The sequence below is a fragment of the Acipenser ruthenus genome, chromosome 6, assembly GCF_902713425.1.
Source record: "Acipenser ruthenus chromosome 6, fAciRut3.2 maternal haplotype, whole genome shotgun sequence".
Lineage (NCBI taxonomy): Eukaryota > Metazoa > Chordata > Actinopteri > Acipenseriformes > Acipenseridae > Acipenser > Acipenser ruthenus.
This window is the reverse complement of record NC_081194.1, coordinates 74439377-74463760: the sequence shown is the minus strand read 5'-3', so window position 1 is coordinate 74463760 and position 24384 is coordinate 74439377. Positions and strand designations below refer to the sequence as shown.

The window sequence follows — 24384 nt, the reverse complement described above, 5'->3', positions numbered from 1 at the left end:
GCTGTTTTGAGGCCTGCTTGTATATTTTGGGATGATGGGAAATACTCCGCTAGACATCGCTGCATCAATAATAAACCCCACTCCCCGCCTCGCTTTCCACTCTGAGCTGCGAAAAGGAAAAGGTGTCTGCTGTGGGCTGTCAGATTGGCTGCTGGGCTATCACATGCTATATTGCGGTTCCGGTTTGGACCCCCCCACCCCCGGGATAGCAGCTAACCAGCCATTGAAATCAAAACACTGCCGCCCTGCTGCGAGCTGCTCGCTGAGAAAAAAAAAATCTTCACCATGGTGCAATGCATGGTTCAGGGCTGCCCCAACAAATCTTACCCGAAAGCGGGCTTCGCAAACCGTGCTCACAAGCGCTTTTTCAGCTTCCCCAAAGACGCCAGCCGAGTCAAAGTGTGGCTGGCAGCGTTAAGGGAGACGGAGCGTATTTCTACTCTTAGTGATCACCATCGGATTTGCGAGGACCACTTTCTGAAGCACCACATAACGCGGTTTGGTGTCAGTAAAGATGCCATCCCCATCATGCCGCCCTACTTAGACGGACCGCTGACTGCCGACGAGGGCATAGATGCAGAGCTCGACGCGGAAGAGCGTGTAATATCACCGGTCGAGGAGGCGGGAGAAGAGGTAAGACAGGGAGTTTCTCAGCTGTGATTGTAAACACCAACTAAGGGACACATAGTGTAGTACTTGGGTTTTGTTTTTTTTTACTAGAGATGCTCAAAAAACTGCTGAATAAAAAAAGGTGGGCAGGTCTTCGAGACCATCCATGTGTGTTATTTGTTTTTTTAGTTGTAGTTATTAATTGCAACACATGTTTTGGAGACGGGTATAATTAAATCACTCCTACGGAGTTAATAGCTATTATTTTTTTTTTAATAGCTGTAGCGCAGCGTCCATATTGTAAACTTTACTTACTGCAACTGAATGTTGCAACACTACACTTGTACTAATCACATTTAAAACATAACCACTTATAATGAACAATGATCGCCGTTTAATAATAAATACAAATGTATTCCTGATATCTTCTTGACTATATTCAAACGACACCTTGCAAAAAAATAATACAAATCCCTCTGTAATACTGTTAAAACAGCATGCTATTCAATTTATTTGATTACAAATAGAAATCTTTGTTTTCAGAAAATGACTGCGCAGCAAGCATTCAAGTTTAATAGTTTTTGGTCTCTTACTGTATGTTCTCTCGCTGTTTTGTTGTATTGTCTGCATGTCTCTTGCTGTCTGGTGCTATTGACGTTGAATCACTCTACCTCGCAAATGTGTTTAAAATAAAAAGTATAATCGTGGTTCTTTAGATCAGTGGTTAACAAACAGTTGTTTTGGGTGGTCTCGGAGTGCTAATTGTTCCTAAAAATACTGTATCATACGAAAAATAAAGAAAATAGACATACACTTCTAAAGCTTTTCATTTACTTTTATAATAAAACCAAACTTTCTAAATTCTAAACATACAGCAGCTCCTCTCAACATCCCAGGCCCTTCTATAATAAACTGGAGACACAAATGTGGTGTTTGCAAGATTTATATTTATTTGTAGTATTGCTCTGACAACAGGTCAAACTTAATAGGTTAATCAATCATATACATTGATATAACTTACTACACCTAAGTTGAAGTACACTGCTAACGTATTTAAGTTAAATACAAAAACGACTTTCAGGTTCCTGTTCCAATCACATGCTGCACAATTCCCAGGTAAATCTAGCGAAATTAAAGCAGATTTCCAGTACTATTAAATCATAAAATGATATGTAAAACTGTAATATTCCAGAATAGGTTGTGAAGGCTTTATTTTGCTCCACTCAATTAACTATAAAGCAGAGGATGTCAAACTTTAAATTATAATCTTGTTTGTGTGTATTTCAGGCAGAAACAGAGCAAAAGTAGACATCGTTTGTGTTTTTCTTTCTTTTTTTTTTCTTTTTTTTTAGCCCTGCCATTGTAGTTTCTTCGCAATAAACAAAGTGGCAACTATGTCATTTATGGCGGGTACAGACGTGCATGGGGGGATGTGATATAATATACAGGGCAACCAAGTTCTGTGCTGGTGATGACCTTATAAAATAGAAATGAATACAAAAAAAACATGCATGATAAAAACAGACAAATCAAACAACCCCAAAGACAACATTTACCCGCTAGATGCTTTCAAAACAAGCCAAATTGGAAAACAGCCAATCAGGCAGCACTGATCAAGGGGGAGTAGCCTAAAAGTCGCATGCGAGGCGCATGCAAATGTTACCTTGAGTTCAATGCACAAATACAACGTGAATTAGTAATCATTTGTTTTAGAAAAAGCTATATTTTTAATGGGCATTCCGGTACTTTAAGATGTAGGACTACATGAGGTTGGTGGTACAGCCATCTTATTTTACTTAAGCCTTGCATAAACAACATACCGCAATGTTTGATGCTATACAGCCATCCTTTTTTAGATTTTTTTTGTATTAGGAAATGATTCCACACGTGACATCGCTTTGCAGAATTTAAGCAGCTAAAAATCTGTGTGCTTCTCCCATATTTTGTGTTAGCACTGCTCGCATTACAAATTCTCGCGAGATAATAGCCGACATTTTCCAATAGACGTTTCCCTGAATTGGGCAAGGATTACATAAAGATTTATATAATCATTGGAATCCGTTAAATTGTCTATCCAGCGAATAATATATAATTACTTTCACCATATGTTCCCCGCGGGTCCCAGCCCAGTGGGCAAAGTTGGTTGCAGTGACGTTGTAAAGACGTCAGATTCTGACGTTGGATATTGGTCAGAATAAGGTTCTATATGGAATCACAACGTCATATCAACGTCACAATATGACGGAATCACAACGTCATATCAACGTCACAATATGAACGTCAGAATCAGGTCAGAATCTGACCTAACATTCATATGCAAATATTATTATTATTATTATTATTATTATTATTATTATTATTATTATTATTAATGATTTTCTTAGCAGACTTACAATAGTATACAGAATTACAAGTGTTACAATAGCTTTATTATTATTATTATTATTATTATTATTATTATTATTAGGTTCTTTAGCTGACACCTTTATCCAAGACGACTTAACTTACGTTAAACACACAACATTATTAGATGTTACATTACAGTGAATAAAAAGAGTAACTTAAAGAGCAGATTAAAATGGTCAACAACTGTCTCAATATTTCAATATCTACAACAAATACAAACCGCATACCTTGTATAACTATAGCAAAGGTTATTTAACTGTGGGCCAGTATCATTATTAAGCATAACTAACATTTTCTATAGACAAAGTACACACAGATATATCAATTCAAAGCGTCATATAAAAAAGGACACTATTAGTAGATTAGTAGAAGTTTATTAAGAAATAGTAAAAGATAATTCATGTTACAACAAGAACAAGTACGATTACAGTGCACTGGAAGAATAAAAAAGAATAAATTACGTTTTAAATATAGTATCCCCCCCCTTTACCATTAACATTCATAGATATTCAAACCCCCATTCTATGTTTAGGAATACAATAAAACATCCTTTCCCATCTTCTACTCCTATAAACATCCACCATTCCCTCAGTTCCCATTGTATACATGAAAGACCCCCTCCTTTTTAGCTTTCTGAAAAAACGAGTTACCACCTCCCCAATTAAACACAATAACAAATAATAACAATAATACTGATAACAATTAAAAAATAAATAATAATGACTCCCCTACCAAAAACAGAACACAAACAACACCCCCCCCCCCCCCTTCTCTATCACTTATATTTTTGGAGGTTGTGGCTTTCCTCCTCCACCTCTTCTGTCTGGAGCATACTTCAGTACTTTAGACAGAGCTTGAGTGCTGTCCAGATCTGTAGATTTGTGGGTTTTCTTCACACTATCTGTAAATTCAACAGAAAAAAGAAAAAAAAAAGTTAACAGATTATAAACTATAAATTGTGGCAAAAACACTAAGTCTAAATTTATTTGTCAGACACCTATATACATAATGATTAACTTAAAGCTAAAATACCATTATTCATATTTTAACTGGTAATTAGAAATAGTTATGTAATGCAATAAGAATAATGACATGAAATTAAGAAATAGAATGTACAGAATGAGTCGGTAGTGATTTTTGTAAAGCATTAGATTTACCCTGCTTATTTATAATTGTAATTAAGAAATAAATATAGGGTAATTCCATATGATTGATTTTGATAAAACTTTGTTATAGATATTTTCACTTAATATTATGTTGATTACATTATGAAGTACAAATAAAAAAATTTTTTTAAATCGCACGCACACATTTATAGTGCTTAGTTTTATTTTAAGTGTATAACTCATTGTGCTTAAGACCTATACAGTACACAATACAGTAGTAAAATCAAATGAATACCTAGCGCACTTTCTTTTGACTTTTTAGCCTATAGGCTACCGGTAACACAGAATAAATCCTGCATTGTAGAGTTCTGAATAATAAAGGATTATTTTAAATTGAAACTAAATGATTTAAGCAGATTCTTTTTTTTTTTTTTTTTTTTTACCGTAGCCTACTTAGTACACAATTAACACAAAATAGATCATGGTGCCGCATTGACACATTATGATACTCTACAGTACCTTACATATACTGCACACACGTTCTAGAAATAAATCACTTTTAAATGTGCATTGTACATTTTACAGTGTAAGCCTGGTAGCAAGTAAACACATAACCTACCTGCTGTGTTTGTTTTCTGTAGGTAAGAGTCAGACTTCCTTTGCAAAAAGCCAATAGACGTCAGAATTCACAATTCTAATTATTGTTGTCCATATCTTATGTTTCGAACCACTGTATTTCTGAAAGCTTCTCGCCGTTTTCCAACCATTCAATCACAGTTAGTTTAAACTGTGTAGAGTATGAGTTTATTTGCCCTCTTTTAATCCTGTTGTAGCGATTTAGTAGCTACTTCTATCTGTTCTACCGTTTTGTTTTCATCCTCTCTCTGGTGTCAGTATAACAGACTTTTTTCCAGTGTTTCTCTTTGAATCATACAATTCACAGTGCCCAGCGTCACACTTAATTAGTCATTACTGGGACACATATGCTGTGTCTGGCATATCCGAATGTACAGCATAACAGTGTCTGTATTAGCGAGGGGCTACAGCAAAGGATTTCTTAAAGAAAATGTTGCATTTTAAGACAAAGAAATAGGTCATTTATCCTTCATTCATCACGTTTGAAATTCTAGCAAACCCAGCACTACTGAGAGCAAACCAAAGAATTTGAATTTGAAGACTTGGTAAGGTTTCTAAGTTAGGACAGGGTTTTTACTTGTATTTCTATACGTCCAGATCACCAAGGTTAACACCATAGGATGGGTCTATTCTATTGATTTAATGCCACCACCAGTTAAAACCTTCACGTAAGTGCTGTGCTTTGCTGTGTATATGAACCGAATGAACATGGCTTTATCCTCAAAATAGACGACCTGGAAATACATCTCATTCGAAAGTCTACACTTCCTAAAGCACAGCCACCAACACCTGATATGCATCAAGCACTAACCATGCCCTGATCTCACAAGATAGGAATACCAACTGGTGTGACTGTATAATTAATTGAGACTGAAAATGTTAAACATTCACGAATGAGCCTAATTAAATATGCAGGGATGGAAATAAGACTTCCATTACATAGGGGTTTGATCCACTCCCTAAACTTGTTACCTATACACTGTAGCAAATCAAGCTCCTATTAAAACCTGGAATGGGTGAAACTGCTTTGCAGTAGGAGGCTGATATTTATTTTAATCTGGGTAATCCCTGATTCTGCATCTCTGTTCAGATAACATGTTTTTAGTAGGATTCATGGAATTTAACAGCACTTCTGAGTGCATGATGTGGAAATTTAGAAATGAATATACTTCATATTTATTCCTACGCAAAGTGACTCCATTACAACGCACTGTTCAGTGGTGAATGTCAGATATGTGCGGAAGAAGAAGGAGCTACATTATGCTACTCTCTGGAATGTGATGATCCAGCATCTCGAAAGTGGGTAGGTCCATAATTATGCATTTCTTGGAGTCCAGCCATCTTTTTTGTAGGCATCCCCACCAGTTTCACTTCAACTTTACAAGCAACCTCATGTCTTTTAAAGGGGATTTAAATTAAATAAATAAACGCACAAACACAGATGCACACAAACAAAATGAAATGAGAAAACCGGAGAAATATGCTGTATTTCTTAATATATCTGTGGCAGGTAAGGGAAACAAACAAGGCCTCTGGCTTTTCATGAGATCAGTCCTTCCTTGGAAAGTGTATACTAGAGTACAGTTATGCTTTTTGTTATGTATTATTTTTTGTATACATTTTTCATAGATGATTTTGTACTGCAGAGCCTTGGTTGTGTGAGCCTTAGTAGTTAGAAGTTCTCAATATACACAGCCAACAACACAGCAGCTATAAACAGCCCCCAGAGCCAGACTGGCCTGGATTGTAGATCACAGTATGTGTGTTTTTCTTTTTGTTGTTTGTTTTTTTTAATTTAGAGGATACCAAATGATTCATTAAAACACATATTTCACTGAACTGATGTAGTAGTCTGTAACAGGTCTTTGTCCCACATTCCCCATTGTAGCTGTTCTGCTCATAAGGAAACAATTTAAACTGTACATTCAATGAAACTCACATTTCAAGTATTTAATATCCCTCCGTGTATCCTGGGACAAATTAAGTCATCTTGAATATGGAGTCTTGAGTTTCTTTAAGGAGCTTGTGTTTTCTAATTTCAAGTTGTGATATATACCATAACTCTGTCCCCAGCAAATGGATCCTACAGTAATAGCAGCTCACCTCTCTCTGGGGTAGTATTTGTCTGAACCAGCCAGTCAATATCATATTCCATCTATAAAAGGTTCTAGCAACAATGCAGTGTGAAAAAACCACAATAGCAAGATATCTTGGCACTGTACACTGAGGTCAGATGAGAACGTGAATTTGTCAGTTCATGCCAACTCAACTTACATCTGTTCTACTACCATCATGTATTTATTTACATACCTAACTGTATAATATTGAAAAATGTGAGATATTTGCCGTAAGAGTCAAAGTTGAGCGCTCCCATTCGTGTCACTTTAAAGTGAACTGAAAACAGTTGGGTTATGCATTCCAGTTTTGTAAAGATTTCACGACCTGATCTTCAAAACAGTTCCATGTGATCTCTGTTCTTCGAGTAGAACACGCCCCTGTTTAATCACACAGGACAGCACTTGCTGCTGCAAGTACTGACCAGATCCTTGTGGTTTCTGAGAGCTGGCCAGAACCAGATACTGACAAATTGAAAAAATGCCTTGCCCTATTCTGCCACAGAGAAATTAGGGCATGCATTCTTGGTGTAGAAATTGGAGAAATGGTCACATTTATATTTCTTGAGAAAAAGCTCAGAGAACAGCAAACCCCCCTTGTAAGACCGTTTCTGCATGCTAATGGTAGTTACCCATGGCATATTAAAAATGTATGTATCAGTAGAAGAGGCGGCAGTGGGGATTGGAATTTCAGAAAAAAATGCAGCCCTTTGGAATGCAAGTGCAGTGCTCTGCAGTTGTGTGTTTTGTATTGGAAGTCAGTTCTCTTGCTTTTTTTCGAGTTGACTCAGTCATCCTGTTATGGTCAAAAAACATGAAAACAGTGTGTGTATCATGTGGCAAGATAGCGCTGTCGGCCCAGATGTTTTTTGGCAGATATGAGAAAATAAGCTGCAGTTCAAGCACTAGTGTGCACATTTATTAAAACAAACACATAAATAAACAGGGCACGAGGGTCAAACTAAAAGGTTTAAACAAAAACAATACTACATAGGCTGGGCAATCGCCTTCACTACAAGTAGTCAAAATACATATAACAATACAGGTCAAAACACTTGCCAAACTCCCTTATATACAGGTGGTCATTCTCCAATTAGCACTCACCAAATTGGAGAATGCCCACACCTGTGATTGTTGGCAGGGACAGAATTAACCCCATCCCTGCCAACCTTACATTCCTCTCGTCACTATGGCAAGGCTTCTGCCCTGCCACAGTACGTGTGTAGAAGAAATAGCTGCTTGGATTTGTGATGGTTGCTGCTTTTCTAAGACTGTGTGTGTACATTAACCCAATCAACACCGTCAGAACTTGATTTCTGTGGAAAGCTTAATCTGAATAATCGAAGAAAACTTTCATTTTAAAGAGCCATTCAGGTTGTTTAAAATAATAATAATAATAATAATAATAATAATAATAATAATCATGAGGAAGCATAGCATACCAGGGATGGAAATAGGTCTTCCCATTGCATAGCAGTTTGATCCACCCCTGGTTTCACTATGACTTTGACGATACACCTAAGCTTGTTACCTATTCGCTGTGGCTAATCAAGCTTGTATTAAAACCTGGAATGGGTGAAACGGCTATGCAGTAGAAGTCATATTTCCATCCCTGCATACTATGTTGTGTGTTTTTTTTTTTTTTTAAACTGGCCAGTATCGTGACCTTGTACAAGTATATGCCTCAAATAGACATCATAACATTTTTATGAATTAAAATAAAGTAGCATGCAGGCCATGTCAACCATTTCTGTTTAGGATCATTTATATATTCCTGCGATGTGTTTTCATTTTCTTTTTTGGTCGATAAACACATCAGTGCAGAACCAAACACACATTGTGTTTCATCAGTATTGCAGCCTGTTCTGACGTGAATTTGTATTTACCTGTAACAATTTTAGTTCCCAGCAATTAATCTGAAATAAGCCCCTTTGTGCTTTGTCAGTTTCTGGATGGTTTGTAAAAGCACATCTAGCAAATTTACTACAGTATTACGGTAGTTCAAAAAATCCTAATGTGGCATTCTGCAGCAATATTCCAATTAGAAAAGCTTTATCTCTTCTGTGAATTGTTTATTTTTCTTTTCTTAGTCATTCCAAAACTGTGGGCGTCAATGATGTGACACTGTTATCAAGACAGGAAAGGGCATAATGTGAAAGACAGTTAAAACGCTTGTCTATTGTTTACTGTGGCCTAATACAAGATATGTTAAGATAAATCCTCAACGGGTTTAAGTACAATGTTGTAGGTGTAAGAAAGTACAAGGAAGTAGATCATGTACATTCACAGCATATAGAACAGCATCTTCTAACAATTGATCAGGATAGTTCCATTAAAACCATACACATGTTTCTCAAGATGCAGAGTTCAACAGCTCAAACAGTCAGGTGACTGTGGTGGTCACTGGGATCTCCATTCACAGTATGTGGAAGTAACAAACGCCCATGCAGTGTCTCATCACATTTGGGCAAGTGGGTCTGAAGATCTTGATATAAATGTATGGCTTATATTGGGTCAAGCTTGCAAAGGATAAACAGAACCATGGCAAGCTGAAGAATGCCTATGGTAAGTTTTTTGTAAAAATGAGTTGAGTGCAGCTAAAAGTTAACGTGTAAAGTACATATACAATGGACGGGGGCCTCTGCTGCATTGCCGACAGCAGGGACGTTTCTAACCAGGAGTAGTGTACAGCTATAAAGATGATTAAAAATCCTAGGGACAAAAACTTAACGTCAGAGATGTGATTCAGGTGTCTGTAGAGACCTTATAACTTGAACATGAAGAAACATCGTCATCCCCCATGATGTACTGTTTTTATTAACAACACAGCAAATCCCCATCCCTGCTTTACTGAAATTGAATGAGAACGGGTTCAATCCTCTTAAGCAGTGAGAGCATTTGGGGAATGAGATGCACTGTATACCACCACAGAGGAGAGGGTAGGTCTGTGTTGTACCTTCAGAGATCTGGCAAAGTTAGAGAAACCTAGAATTTTGATTGTTTAAAAATATTTTGTAGAAAATGGATCTTGAAACCGTGTTTACCAATTTTTTATTTTTTTTTTAAATGTAATGCTGACATTTGCCATTTGTAATGCAGGATAGAATGATGACTAAAGTATCCAGTGGAAGCAGCACTGAGAAAGACACTGTGCCATTGACATTCAGCTGGGAGACTGATGCTGAGCTTCCAGGGACCTCTAACCAGGAGTTCACAGAGTGAGTGGCATGTGGCTGTTGCTATACTTTAATATTGATAGCTCATTACTTGTTAGAACATTCAGGATTAGAGAAGTTAACCTGATCTTGTATTAGTACATTATTACTAATAGTAACGTAGTTCAAGTTTTATTTTATTATTTATTTGTACAGCATTCATGTGGGAGGAAAGAAAGGAAGGAGGGGTAAAACAAAATCCCTGATGTTTACCCTTTGACCTCGATGAAATGGTAAACAAGGTGGCATTAATAATTCTATTGGGAGTGCATCCATTTAATAATAAAATATAAATTAGGCATTTTCATTATTTGGTGACATATGAGGTCTTGATCCAGTAGATGGCGCAGATCAGAAACATCTCCCGCTGTTGGTAAAAACAAAAAACAAAAAATTAAAACGGAAGGGGGTCCACCTAGCGGGTAACTTGAGAATGTCAATCCACCGTAGTGGAGTCGTACAGCGGCCTGTGCTGAAGACAACATATCAAACATATCTTTGCTAAATGGAGTGTCGCTACTGTCTCGACTCGCAAACCACCAGTTACCGGCTTTTAAATGATGTTTGTGCACAACCAGACTGAACTCTTCACAAAACCAAAACGGGCTCCATTCGGATCTGAACTGATTTGAGTTTCCCCACACGAGTCTGATACAAGACTTCCGCTCCAGACAAGGAAGCAGCAGCCTACTGCTCTGTAGTGTAGGTTTGTTTGGGTGGAGATCTGTGTGGCATGCTGGCGTTATTGTACGATAAAAATTGTGCTTCGAAATGTAAAACGAGCAATGTATTGCATTTAACTAAGCAAAAGTATAACGCCCCGTTTGTGTCACTGCCTACGTTAAAATAAAGCACATTCCTTCGCAATAATCACATAGAAAATATAGGTTGTTTTGTCTACTGCTCTATACCTATACTTTTTTTTAACTAAACAAGTGTGTGTGTGTGTGTGTGTGTGTATATATATATATATATATATATATATATATATATATATATATGTATAATATATATATATATATTATAAAATATATATTATAAAATATATATATATATTATAAAATATATATACACACACAGTACTGTGCAAAAGTTTTAGGCAGGTGTGAAAAAATGCTGTAAAGTAAGAATGCTTTCAAAAATAGACATGTTAATAGTTTATATTTATCAATTAACAAAATGCAAAGTGAGTGAACAGAAGAGAAATCTACATCAAATCAATATTTGGTGTGACCACCCTTTGCCTTCAAAACAGCATCAATTCTTCTAGGTACACTTGCACACAGTTTTTGAAGGAACTCGGCAGGTAGGTTGGCCCAAACATCTTGGAGAACTAACCACAGTTCTTCTGTGGATTTAGGCAGCCTTAGTTGCTTCTCTCTCTTCATGTAATCCCAGACAGACTCGATGATGTTGAGATCAGGGCTCTGTGGGGGCCATACCATCACTTCCAGGACTCCTTGTTCTTCTTTACGCTGAAGATAGTTCTTAATGACTTTCGCTGTATGTTTGGGGTCGTTGTCATGCTGCAGAATAAATTTGGGGCCAATCAGATGCCTCCCTGATGGTATTGCATGATGGATAAGTATCTGACAGTACTTCTCAGCATTGAGGAGACCATTAATTCTGACCAAATCCCCAACTCCATTTGCAGAAATGCAGCCACAAACTTGCAAGGAACCTCCACCATGCTTCACTGTTGCCTGCAGACACTCATTCGTGTACCGCTCTCCAGCCCTTCGGCGAACAAACTGCCTTCTGCTACAGCCAAATATTTCAAATTTTGACTCATCAGTCCAGAGCACCTGCTGCCATTTTTCTGCACCCCAGTTCCTGTGTTTTCGTGCATAGTTGAGTCGCTTGGCCTTGTTTCCACGTCGGAGGTATGGCTTTTTGACCGCAAGTCTTCCATGAAGGCCACTTCTGACCAGACTTCTCTGGACAGTAGATGGGTGTACCAGGGTCCCACTGTTTTCTGCCAATTCTGAGCTGATGGCACTGCTGGACATCTTCCGATTGCGAAGGGAAGTAAGCCTGATGTGTCTTTCATCTGCTGCAGTAAGTTTCCTTGGCCGACCACTGCGTCTACGGTCCTCAACGTTGCCCGTTTCTTTGTGCTTCTTCAAAAGAGCTTGGACAGCACATCTGGAAACCCCTGTCTGCCTTGAAATTTCTGCCTGGGAGAGACCTTGCTGATGCAGTATAACTACCTTGTGTCTTGTTGCTGTGCTCAGTCTTGCCATGGTGTATGTCTTTTGACAGTAAACTGTCTTCAGCAACCTCACCTTGTTAGCTGAGTTTGGCTGTTCCTCACCCAGTTTTATTCCTCCTACACAGCTGTTTCTGTTTCAGTTAATGATTGTGTTTCAACCTACATATTGAATTGATGACCATTAGCACCTGTTTGGTATAATTGTTTAATCATACACCTGACTATATGCCTACAAAATCCCTGACTTTGTGCAAGTGTACCTAGAAGAATTGATGCTGTTTTGAAGGCAAAGGGTGGTCACACCAAATATGGATTTGATTTAGATTTTTCTTCTGTTCACTCACTTTGCATTTAGTTAATTGATAAATATAATCTATTAACATGTCTATTTTTGAAAGCATTCTTACTTTACAGCATTTTTTCACACCTGCCTAAAACTTTTGCACAGTACTGTATGTGTGTGTGTGTGTGTGTGTGTATGTATATGTATATAATATATATATATATATATATATATATATATATATATATATATACATACAGACGTGCTCAAATTTGTTGGTACCCTTACAGCTCATTGAAATAATGCTTCATTCCTCCTGAAAAGTGACAAAATTAAAAGCTATTTTATCATGTATACTTGCATGCCTTTGGTATGTCATAGAATAAAGCAAAGAAGCTGTGAAAAGAGATGAATTATTGCTTATTCTACAAAGATATTCTAAAATGGCCTGGACACATTTGTTGGTACCCCTTAGAAAAGATAATAAATCACTGGATTATAGTGATATTTCAAACTAATTAGTTTCTTTAATTAGTATCACACATGTCTCCAATCTTGTAATCAGTCATTCAGCCTATTTAAATGGAGAAAAGTAGTCACTGTGCTGTTTGGTATCATTGTGTGCACCACACTGAACATGGACCAGAGAAAGCAAAGGAGAGAGTTGTCTGAGGAGATCAGAAAGAAAATAATAGACAAGCATGGTAAAGGTAAAGGCTACAAGACCATCTCCAAGCAGCTTGATGTTCCTGTGACAACAGTTGCAAATATTATCAAGAAGTTTAAGGTCCATGGAACTGTAGCCAACCTCCCTGGGCGCGGCCGCAAGAGGAAAATCGACCCCAGATTGAACAGAAGGATAGTGCGAATGGTAGAAAAAGAACCAAGGATAACTGTCAAAGAGATACAAGCTGAACTCCAAGGTGAAAGTACGTCAGTTTCTGATCGCACCATCCGTCGCTTTTTGAGCGAAAGTGGGCTCCATGGAAGAAGACCCAGGAGGACTCCACTTTTGACAGAAAAACATAAAGCCAGACTGGAATTTGCTAAAATGCATATTGACAAGCCACAATCCTTCTGGGAGAATGTCCTTTGGACAGATGAGTCAAAACTGGAGCTTTTTGGCAAGTCACATCAGCTCTATGTTCACAGATGAAAAATGAAGCTTTCAAAGAAAAGAACACCATACCTACAGTGAAACATGGAGGAGGCTAGGTTATGTTTTGGGGCTGCTTTGCTGCGCCTGGCACAGGGTGCCTTGAATCTGTGCAGGGCACAATGAAATCTCAAGACTATCAAGGCATTCTGGAGTGAAACGTACTGCCCAGTGTCAGAAAGCTCTGTCTCAGTCGCAGGTCATGGGTCCTCCAACAGGATAATGACCCAAAACACACAGCTAAAAGCACCCAAGAATGGATAAGAACAAAACATTGGACTATTCTGAAGTGGCCTTCTATGAGTCCTGATCTGAATCCTATCGAACATCTATGGAAAGAGCTGAAACTTGCAGTCTGGAGAAGGCACCCATCAAACCTGAGACAGCTGGAGCAGTTTGCTCAGGAAGAGTGGGCCAAACTACCTGAAGTCTGATTTCTATTAAATATGGAATAAACAATGGTGGATGCCAATTACTTTTGTCAGTTTCAAGTTATTTCAGAGAAAACTGTGCATTCTTCGTTTTTTGTGGAGGGGTACCTCTGTGTGTGTATATATATGTATATATATATATATATGTATATATATATATATATATATATATATATATATATATATATATATATATATATATATATATATATATATATATATATATATATATAAAAATTACATATACATACACACACAATGTGCATTTACTTTCTTCTCACAGTACAATAATATATACGTCATTCGTTGCGAATAGTACGATGAGTTTTACTTTAGGTTCAACTTCAAAATCTGTGAAACTTCAGAAACGAGAAGGAAGCGCTTTGGATCATTGCTGTGTTCCACTGTGTTCAGCTTCGGCGCGTTACAACTCGGCTTTAAGTTTTCACTCCTTCCCTGTGAATGAAGAGGTGAGAGAAAAGTGGATCCACAACATCCGGAGAGACTGCTTCACGGCTACCAGATACACTAAAGTTTGCAGCAGACATTTTATTAAAAGTGATCTGATTGAAGCAACATATGGAGGGCGGCTTCGGGTACGACAGGGTGCGATTCCATTTCTGTTTCAGTGGAATGAATATAGTCTACTGCAACCAAGACCTAGTACTGTGTGCGAGAGGAGAGAGAGAGAAGCCTGAACCTATCGCCGAAGACGACGCAATGGATTCAGCATTACTGCTATTTGCAGGCTCAGATGAGGACATCCGATTTGACACAAGGTAAGTAAACATGCGTAGCTATCCTTATAATAAATCACGTTTTGTCTGTTTGGATAATCAATCAAACTGTAAGCGAAAGTGCATTATATCTATCTATCTATCTATCTATCTATCTATCTATCTAGTACGTTATTGCCAGTCTTAATGTCCGTGACACACACACACACACACACACACACACACACACACACATTTAGCGTCAAATTGGACAACAGTAACAGTGATGACAGTGGCAGTGAGGAAGCCTGTGGAGTCGACGCCAAGACAGCAGCGCTACAGATGCAAGGATTCATGTCTTGGTATGAACAGCAGAAGAATGCCGATTTCTGTAAAATTAGTTCTCCTAAGGCAGTTACTTAGTGAAGCCCAACAAACATATTTTGCCTCATTGAAACAAGACTATTATGGACTTTCTCAAGGTCCGAAAGAATGTAATTGTAAGCTATTTTGGTAACAGAAAAAGCTGTAGGGAAACAGGGTTGGAGGTGTATCGCATTTTGAAAAGATTTTGCTAAGAGACCCTGTCAAAGTAAACTAATTTTAAAACATTCTTTTGTCTTTGTAATATATTGTATTGCATACATCTTCAGTAAACGCTAATTTGGTTTACATTACTAGTTTCAGTATTTTATTCATGCATTCTAGTCACACGCAATGACACATCATTTATCCGTGGATTTCACACAAGGCACTTCCAGCTGCACAAGAACAGTGGCAGTGGACCAAGATCACTGGGCTTAAAACAAGAATACAAAATATAGGATCAAATTACCATTTAAAAAATGAATAAATACATTTAAACACTCAACACTTCAAAAACCATTATAAAAGATAATCATATAAGAAACAGTAGTGTTAGTCTGTTTTAGTAAATCACAAAACAGAAGGATTTGTCTTTTTATACCAGTATTAGTAAAGTCTTAGTAATGAAATTTGTATTTTCAAATATTCAGCACACCAAAAGAAACAATATGACCACAACTCTTAAACTGCTTGACTTTCTTTACAGGCCGTAATGCTGACTTCCCCGGTCACCTTGGCTTTGGTTTACACTGGTGAACGACTGATTTTTATTACATGAGAGTAGTTGTTATTTATTTCAAGCTAATATTGGACTCCGCGTTTTGCCCAGATAAAATGAGATCACAGTGGTGGGTACCAACCAAGACAAAGCTTTGCTGTAATATACAACCCTTCCGCGCTTCTCTGGTGGGTAATGTGGATTTCTTATTGACCCGGTGTTGATGGCTCCAGGAGTCAACTTTCCTTCCCTTGGCCGTCCATTCCTTTTCAATGATGTTAACTTCCTCCATCTCCTCTTTTTTGAGGTCCCCAGTCAGCCTCATTGCTCCTCGACCAGAACCAGTTGCTACTTCTCTGTGCCTCCTCGGATAGAGCCTTCACTGTACGCCGCAACTCCTGTCCACTGAATCCAGTATCTCAGAGGTTGGGTCATGCAGTGCGCGACAAATCCCTGACAACCCACTACTGGATCAACCCAGACACTCCATCCTTGCTTTTCCATCTCAGTGGCTAACTTGGCATAACAGAGTTTCTTCCTCTCATATGGCTCCACCAGGAGAATAAGGCATGCAGAGACTGACCCCAGTACAATGTCAGGTCAAAGGGTAGTGTAGCAATCTTAGCTGGGATCAAACCAACCCCTTGGTACTGACAGCATATCATTGTTGCACAGGCACCAGTGCTTCACCTATGGATGTATGTAGACTGCCGAACTTAAGGTAGTCTTTAGCAGACAAACATTTCTTGCCATCCACAATTGCAACTTTGAAAGTCAGCAGTTACTGCTGTAAAACTCAACAGCTTGTTCACTTAATAAAACAGTATGGGGCTGATTCTTATCAAGGTATTTACACCAAAATACAATTGATGCATTTTATTTTGTGTGTCTGTGAAAGGGATGTTCCAAAACTGGTAATCGATACTTTGTCGTGCATTTGTCTCTCTTAAATTTAGTTCTTGTTACTAATTTTGGTTTAAATGTCATGTCATGCATTTTCCGGTTTAAACAAAGTTAATGACTTGTGATGCCATTACATACAGTTTAAGGGTGTGGCCATTACAAACATAATACAATTGTTTGAATAACATTAGTAGGAATTGATAAAGTAATGTACTACTGTGCACATGTATTCCACTCCACAAATACAAACACCTTGCATTGTGACATTTTAATACATGTCTGGCTATTAAAGTTTTAAAGGGTATAAGGCAATGAGGAAAACAGTATTAGTCTGGTCTGCCTGCAATCCATTATTTCAATTGATATTGAAATATTAGGGGGCATGAATTTTGTCAATTTAATTCTGTTCCCAGTTAGTTCTAATGTGTTTTTTTTGTTTGTTTTTCTTCTCAAAAGCATTGTTTCAGTCATGGATGATGACCCCATGGATGGCACATATCTGGATCATAGTAAGTTTCTTAAACTTATGGCTCAATATATCATTTAGTAATAACCAGTGATCTGTGCTTTTTGGGGTACATTATTAACTTTTTATAACCAGGTCTCCAATTCCAGTCTGCGGTTTATCTGAGTATAGCATTTTCTTATTAATAATAATGAAAGTGACCTCCTTGGTCGTCATGTTTTCACTCCTCTATACAAGAACAGCTGTATAACAACAGCATATAAAACTGTATATGACAAAAACAGATCAAAGTATTACATTAGTCAAACATAGGAACAGAAAACTACTGCATTAAGAATTTAGATAAGCATGGATTACGTTGCCACTTTAACTTAATCTAGTCTAAGCAAATTAACTTAAACTATTGTTAGAAAACATCAATGATTGTGGTTTGTGCAACTGCTCTAATGTTAACTTGCAGGGAAACTTTAACTGAACTATGAGCACTGTCTGCTTCCTTTATTAGAGGCTGATGGTGTCCGTGTTCTTTGCTGACCAGCTGTTATAAAATGTTTGTTTTTTCCTAGGTATGGACAAACACCCAAAGGCACGATTTGATGCATCTCTTGTCCATCTAACCAAGAGGTTTATGGATATGGTGCGGGTTGCTCCAGAAGGCATTTTGGATTTAAATAATGTAGCACGGACTTTGGGAGTACGGAAGAGAAGAGTCTATGATATCACCAATGTATTGGATGGAATTCAGCTCGTTCAGAAACGAACAAAAAATCAAATACAATGGGTGTAAGTCAAAGTTGTTCTTTGTTTCTTTGTTTTTAAATTGCACGAAAACACTTTTTTTTTCAATTTTTTTTTTTTTATAAATTTAGTAGTTGCCAATTATTTATTATTTTCTACCAATTTGGAATGGCCAATTATTTTATTATGCTCAGCTCATCGCTACCACCCCTGCGCTGACTCGGGAGGACCAAGATGAACACGCACTGTGCCGTCAGCCGACCGCTTTCTTTCACACTGCAGACTCACCATGCAGCCACCCAAGAGCTACAGCATTGGAGGACAATGCAGCTCTCGGGCAGCTTACAGGCAAGCCCACAGGCGCCCGGCCAGACTACAGGGGCAGCTGGTGCGCGGTGAGCCGAGGACACCCTGGCCGACCTAGTCCTCCCTCCCGCCGGGCGATGCTCAGCCAATTGAGCGCCGCCCCCTGGAAGCTCCCGTCCTCAGTCGGCAAAGGAATAGCCTGGACTCAAACTCGCGACGTCCAGACTATAGAGCACATCCTGCACTCCACGTGAAGCGCCACTCGGGAGCCCCCTAAACCTTGTTTATCATTGTTTTGTTGCAGTGGTTCAAGTCTCAGCAGTGGTCTAAAATGTGAAATGAAGCAGCATGAGCTGAAAAATGAGCTGATGGACTTAACCGCAATGGAAGAAGCTCTAGATGAACTCATCAAAGACTGCGCTCATCAGTTATTTCAATTAACAGATCAAAATGAAAATGCTAAATATCCTTTTTTAAAAAAAAAAAAAAAAAAAGCATGTGTGGAATCTTTGCTAAAGCTTCAAATATTAAATGCAAACATTTTGATGCCTGTATGAGTATCAGGATGCTTCTGATTGGTTGGCTGGTTAAAGGCTATTGTGGGTGGGATATCTGTGCAGGGCAATCTGCAATGCAGAAATATTTAATTATGCAATTAGGGTGGTTCTGTGAGAGGTGTGTGGTGGGCTGCAATATCTATTGGTGTCCACTGGGAAGCAGCGCATACCCACAAATAATTTATTTTAACTCCGCTTTATTACAAGATGGCATTTTGCTCCTTTACATTGTTCAGCAGACTCAAAGTCGATTAATTCAATTTATTAGTGTCCTGGGAATAATGGAAAGTCCTGAGTTCTGCATTTCTTTTCCTTTACAATTCAATACAGCTGCTTATGTAACATATCAGGATATCCACAGAGTTCAGGCGTTCGAAGAACAGGTTGTAATTGCAATCAGGTCTCCAGAGGAAACAAAATTGGAGGTTCCCCATCCTAAAGAGGTATACATTTTTAAAATAATAAATACATGGTTTGTTTAATATTTCAACCTTTTTGAAGATTTTTAACTGAAGTTTTAACAAGAAAAGTATTTAAAAGGGGTTCTAGTTATTCATTATCTTAGAAGTCTTCTATGTCATGGACTTCCATTAGCTCTCTGATCTTGCATGCACTTTCAGAATACCAAATTGAATTTTTCCTTACTAGCATGTCTTTCAGGTCACCTGCTACTGTTTCACATACTGGGTCACTTCACCTCAGCAGTGTCTTCCGGGTCAAAGCATGTGTTTCTTTGTTTTAGATTAAATGACTTAGGAAGTACAAAACCACCCTCAGTTATGCAAGCCAAGCTTGGTTAACTTCTGGTACCAGATAGCATGTTTAAAATGAAAATGCATGTTTGCTTTAACATGCGTTTCTTTTAAAAATAATCATGCGAGACCTGAACAGAGAATGGTGCCTCGTGAAAAACTAATACTGTTTTCTGAATGTAGTTATTTGCTGTTCATTTTGATTTTAGGACAACATTCAGATTCACATAAAGAGTTCAAAGGGTCCCATTGATGTGTTCCTGTGTGAGGTAGACCAGAGAGATGAGTCCCAGCAGTATAACTCTGATGCCAAGGCCTCAGGGACCTTTTTAACACTAGAGAGCAGCATACACACACTGCCCGCTGACAAAGGTAACTTGGGATCCCATTCCTAACCCTTGCATAGCAGTGTAATAGATTTTTGTTTATTTATTTTCTTGAGGTTTTTTTTTTCACTTTGAATTATAGTTCATTTTAAAATTGACGAGTCAAGAATTACTTTTCTGAAGATCCCCATAGAGCCAGTATATTACTATGGAGCGGTGGTTGGTTGTGGGGGGGGAGATGAGCAGGCCACCATTGTATTTCAAACTAATTGAACAGTTGAGTTAGAATGCACATTCATCTGTTGAGATTTGGACCATGACCTTTTGAAAATCCAGGATCTATTTATTTATATTAAGGCTACAGGAGTGCTTTAAAATGCTGAGTTTTACAAAGTTACCAGTACTGTGTGTGTTGATGAAAGCAGAAAGTGATACAGTGTGAATCTAAACCACAATAATGCATCACTTTAGATAACTTATATAAATATATAATAATAAGGATCGCTGTGGTTAGCTAATTATGGAGCTGTATCAAGATACAGGATTAACCTTACTGTGCATGATCTTGCCAAGAGCCAAGAAATGGGCACTCAGACTGAAACCCAAACCTTGTGCTTTAATTAAAAAAAAGTACATATTAAGCCACAAACAGGGTCTTCTGATCGATCTTTTGGGCTGCTGAGAAGCATTTTTGCCGGAACTAGTTTTAAAGATAAAGGATTTTAGCTGGATCAAGGAGCTACATTCTAGTAGCCAATGAAGATTCACGTATCCTGGAAAGAAATAATTTTGTATTTCCACATTTTCATTTACTGGATTACCAATAGTTGGTTTCTTCAATTTGAAAATGCTGTAATGGGTTTTCAGGAATATTAATATTATCTTGATTTCAGAATTCCGGAGTATACATTTACATGCAGTCTTTTTTTTTATTTTCTCTTTTAGATCTGCCAATAAAATCATTAACTATAAAACGAGTGTGCTTGGAAAATTCAGAGTAAATTGTTTTCACCTTGCAAATGTTTACACATGGATCTAAGAAGAACCACAAGAAGACTATCGAAAGACCCCTGGACCCTGCGAAGGTTGGCACTAAAATGAACATTTAATCATTTGAGATGACCGGAAATCAATGACATTTTTTTTTTTTTTTTTTTTCTTCATGATGGGACGATCCTATCTCAAAATATAAAACCACAAGGACCTTGCCACAAGGCTGTTTTATTTGTAATATTGCTGTAGTATCAAAATAAGTATCCCAACACTTGTGAACCTAAATGTATGAATACGATTTATATATTATATTAGGAAGGATTATTATTATTGATAATAATAATAATTATTATTATTAATAAAGAGGTTTCCTGAAAGCAATACATCCCATTCTATCATTCTGCATCTTGGGCGTCGGGCAGACATGGCAAGTTAACCGATGAGGTCTCCACTAACCTTTTGACCTCAATACTGACGATCTGCTATTAGTTTACAATTAAAAAAATGTTGCAGCCCTCTGTTTGTTTCTGTCTTGTCGAGTACCTTGGTTCAGATTAAAACTGATTTCAGATTTCATTTTAATGATGCTTTTTGTTGTATGTCTGAACCAATTTGCATCCAAGGAACATGTAAATATGACACTGAAAACTTTATATTAAAAAATACATTACAAATACAAATACTCGTGTATATATATCCTGAGTTGTGATTACTGCTGTATGGCCATCATGTTTGTTGTATGTAGCTGTATTTACTAACTAATTTTTCGCTTCTCGCTCATAATGAACTGATACTGTAACCAGCTGCACGTGGTAGTTGCGAATGAATGAGGCAGAGGTCGGTCAAGTGAAAAGACAGTGTTGAGTTATCCACTAGTCTTTAATAGTTTTTATCCCTTCGGTACCGGTAATAAATGTCGAGTTAAAAAATTAAGAGGCAGGATGCATGTATTTTGTATGGAGAAAATTCGGGACCAAGACTGCCGAATTAAGCGAAGGTGTCCAGTCCACCAGTCACGTTATCCAAGGTTGAATGTAGATATTCTATGTTACCATGGCAACAGACCCCTAAACTGCAAAAAAAACCCTTATATTATTATTATTATTATTATTATTATTATTATTATTATTTATTTCTTAGCAGACGCCCTTATCCAGGGCGACTTACAATCGTAAGCAAATACATTTCAAGTTCCGTTCATACATATGAGCATGACTAATGTTTTTCATATTAGAAAAAAAAAAATATATATATATATACAGTACTGTGCAAAAGTTTTAGGCAGGTGTGAAAACATGCTGTAAAGTAAGAATGCTTTCAAAAATAGACATGTTAATAGTTTATATTTATCAATTAACAAAAGGCAAAGTGAGTGAACAGAAGAAAAATCTACATCAAATCAATATTTGGTGTGACCACCCTTTGCCTTCAAAGCAGCATCAATTCTTCTAGGTACACTTGCACACAGTTTTTGAAGGAACTCGGCAGGTAGGTTGGCCCAAACATCTTGGAGAACTAACCACAGTTCTTCTGTGGATTTAGGCAGCCTCAGTTGCTTCTCTCTCTTCATGTAATCCCAGACAGACTCGATGATGTTGAGATCAGGGCTCTGTGGGGGCCATACCATCACTTCCAGGACTCCTTGTTCTTCTTTACGCTGAAGATAGTTCTTAATGACTTTCGCTGTATGTTTGGGGTCGTTGTCATGCTGCAGAATAAATTTGGGGCCAATCAGATGCCTCCCTGATGGTATTGCATGATGGATAAGTATCTGCCTGTACTTCTCAGCATTGAGGAGACCATTAATTCTGACCAAATCCCCAACTCCATTTGCAGAAATGCAGCCCCAAACTTGCAAGGAACCTCCACCATGCTTCACTGTTGCCTGCAGACACTCATTCGTGTACCGCTCTCCAGCCCTTCGGCGAACAAACTGCCTTCTGCTACAGCCAAATACTTCAAATTTGGACTCATCAGTCCAGAGCACCTGCTGCCATTTTTCTGCACCCCAGTTCCTGTGTTATCGTGCATAGTTGAGTCGCTTGGCCTTGTTTCCACGTCGGAGGTATGGCTTTTTGGCCGCAAGTCTTCCATGAAGGCCACTTCTGACCAGACTTCTCCGGACAGTAGATGGGTGTACCGGGGTCCCACTGTTTTCTGCCAATTCTGAGCTGATGGCACTGCTGGACATCTTCCGATTGCGAAGGGAAGTAAGCCTGATGTGTCTTTCATCTGCTGCAGTAAGTTTCCTTGGCCGACCTCTGCCTGGGAGAGACCTTGCTAATGCAGTATAACTACCTTGTGTCTTGTTGCTGTGCTCAGTCTTGCCATGGTGTATGACTTTTGACAGTAAACTGTCTTCAGCAACCTCACCTTGTTAGCTGAGTTTGGCTGTTCCTCACCCAGTTTTATTCCTCCTACACAGCTGTTTGTTTCAGTTAATGATTGTGTTTCAACCTACATATTGAATTGATGATCATTAGCCCCTGTTTGGTATAATTGTTTAATCATACACCTGACTATATGCCTACAAAATCCCTGACTTTGTGCAAGTGTACCTAGAAGAATTGATGCTGCTTTGAAGGCAAAGGGTGGTCACACCAAATATGGATTTGATTTAGATTTTTCTTCTGTTCACTCACTTTGCATTTAGTTAATTGATAAATATACTCTATCAACATGTCTATTTTTGAAAGCACTCTTACTTTACAGCATGTTTTCACACCTGCCTAAAACTTTTGCACAGTACTGTGTGTGTGTGTGTGTGTGTGTGTGTGTGTGTGTGTACATACATACATACATACATACATACATACATACATACATACATACACACACACCTCACAGGGATGTCATTTAGTATTGAATTATCCAAAGTTTCGCGTTAACCACAGGTGCACTGAGCCATGGCATTAACATGCATATAAGTAACACAACTCACACGTTTACAGTATTTAAGGCCCCAGTTGTAGCATTCAAAAGAGAAGCTAATTATTATTTATTTCTTAGCAGACGCCCTTATCCAGGGCAACTTACAATTGTTACAAGATATCACATTATTTTTACATACAATTACATTATTTTTTTTACACTGTTTATATACAATTACCCATTTATACAGTTGGGGTTTTTACTGGAGCAATCTAGGTAAAGTACCTTACTCAAGGGTACAGCAGCAGTGTCCCCCACCTGGGATTGAACCCACGACCCTCCGGTCAGGAGTCCAGAGCCCTAACCACTACTCCACACCACTACCCAATTTAGGTGATATTTTAGTTCACAGTAAACTTGAAAGAATAATTGACAGAATAGGTTCTACACATACTTGCAACAGTACATGTAAAGTGTGTAAATACATGGACAAAAGTAAAAATA

General features: G+C 38.0%; 1 protein-coding gene across 1 annotated transcript; it reads left to right on the top strand.

The window, feature by feature from the left end:
- The first annotated feature begins 94 nt into the window (after positions 1-94).
- e2f6 (E2F transcription factor 6) lies at positions 95-21591 on the top strand. Its single transcript, XM_059025803.1, has 8 exons — positions 95-633; positions 9971-10089; positions 17328-17380; positions 17904-18120; positions 18686-18845; positions 19268-19381; positions 19900-20062; positions 20962-21591. The coding sequence occupies exons 1-8, from the start codon at positions 286-288 to the stop codon at positions 21015-21017; spliced, it is 1230 nt and encodes a 409-aa protein (XP_058881786.1). The 5' UTR covers positions 95-285; the 3' UTR covers positions 21018-21591.
- The last annotated feature ends 2793 nt before the right edge of the window (positions 21592-24384 follow it).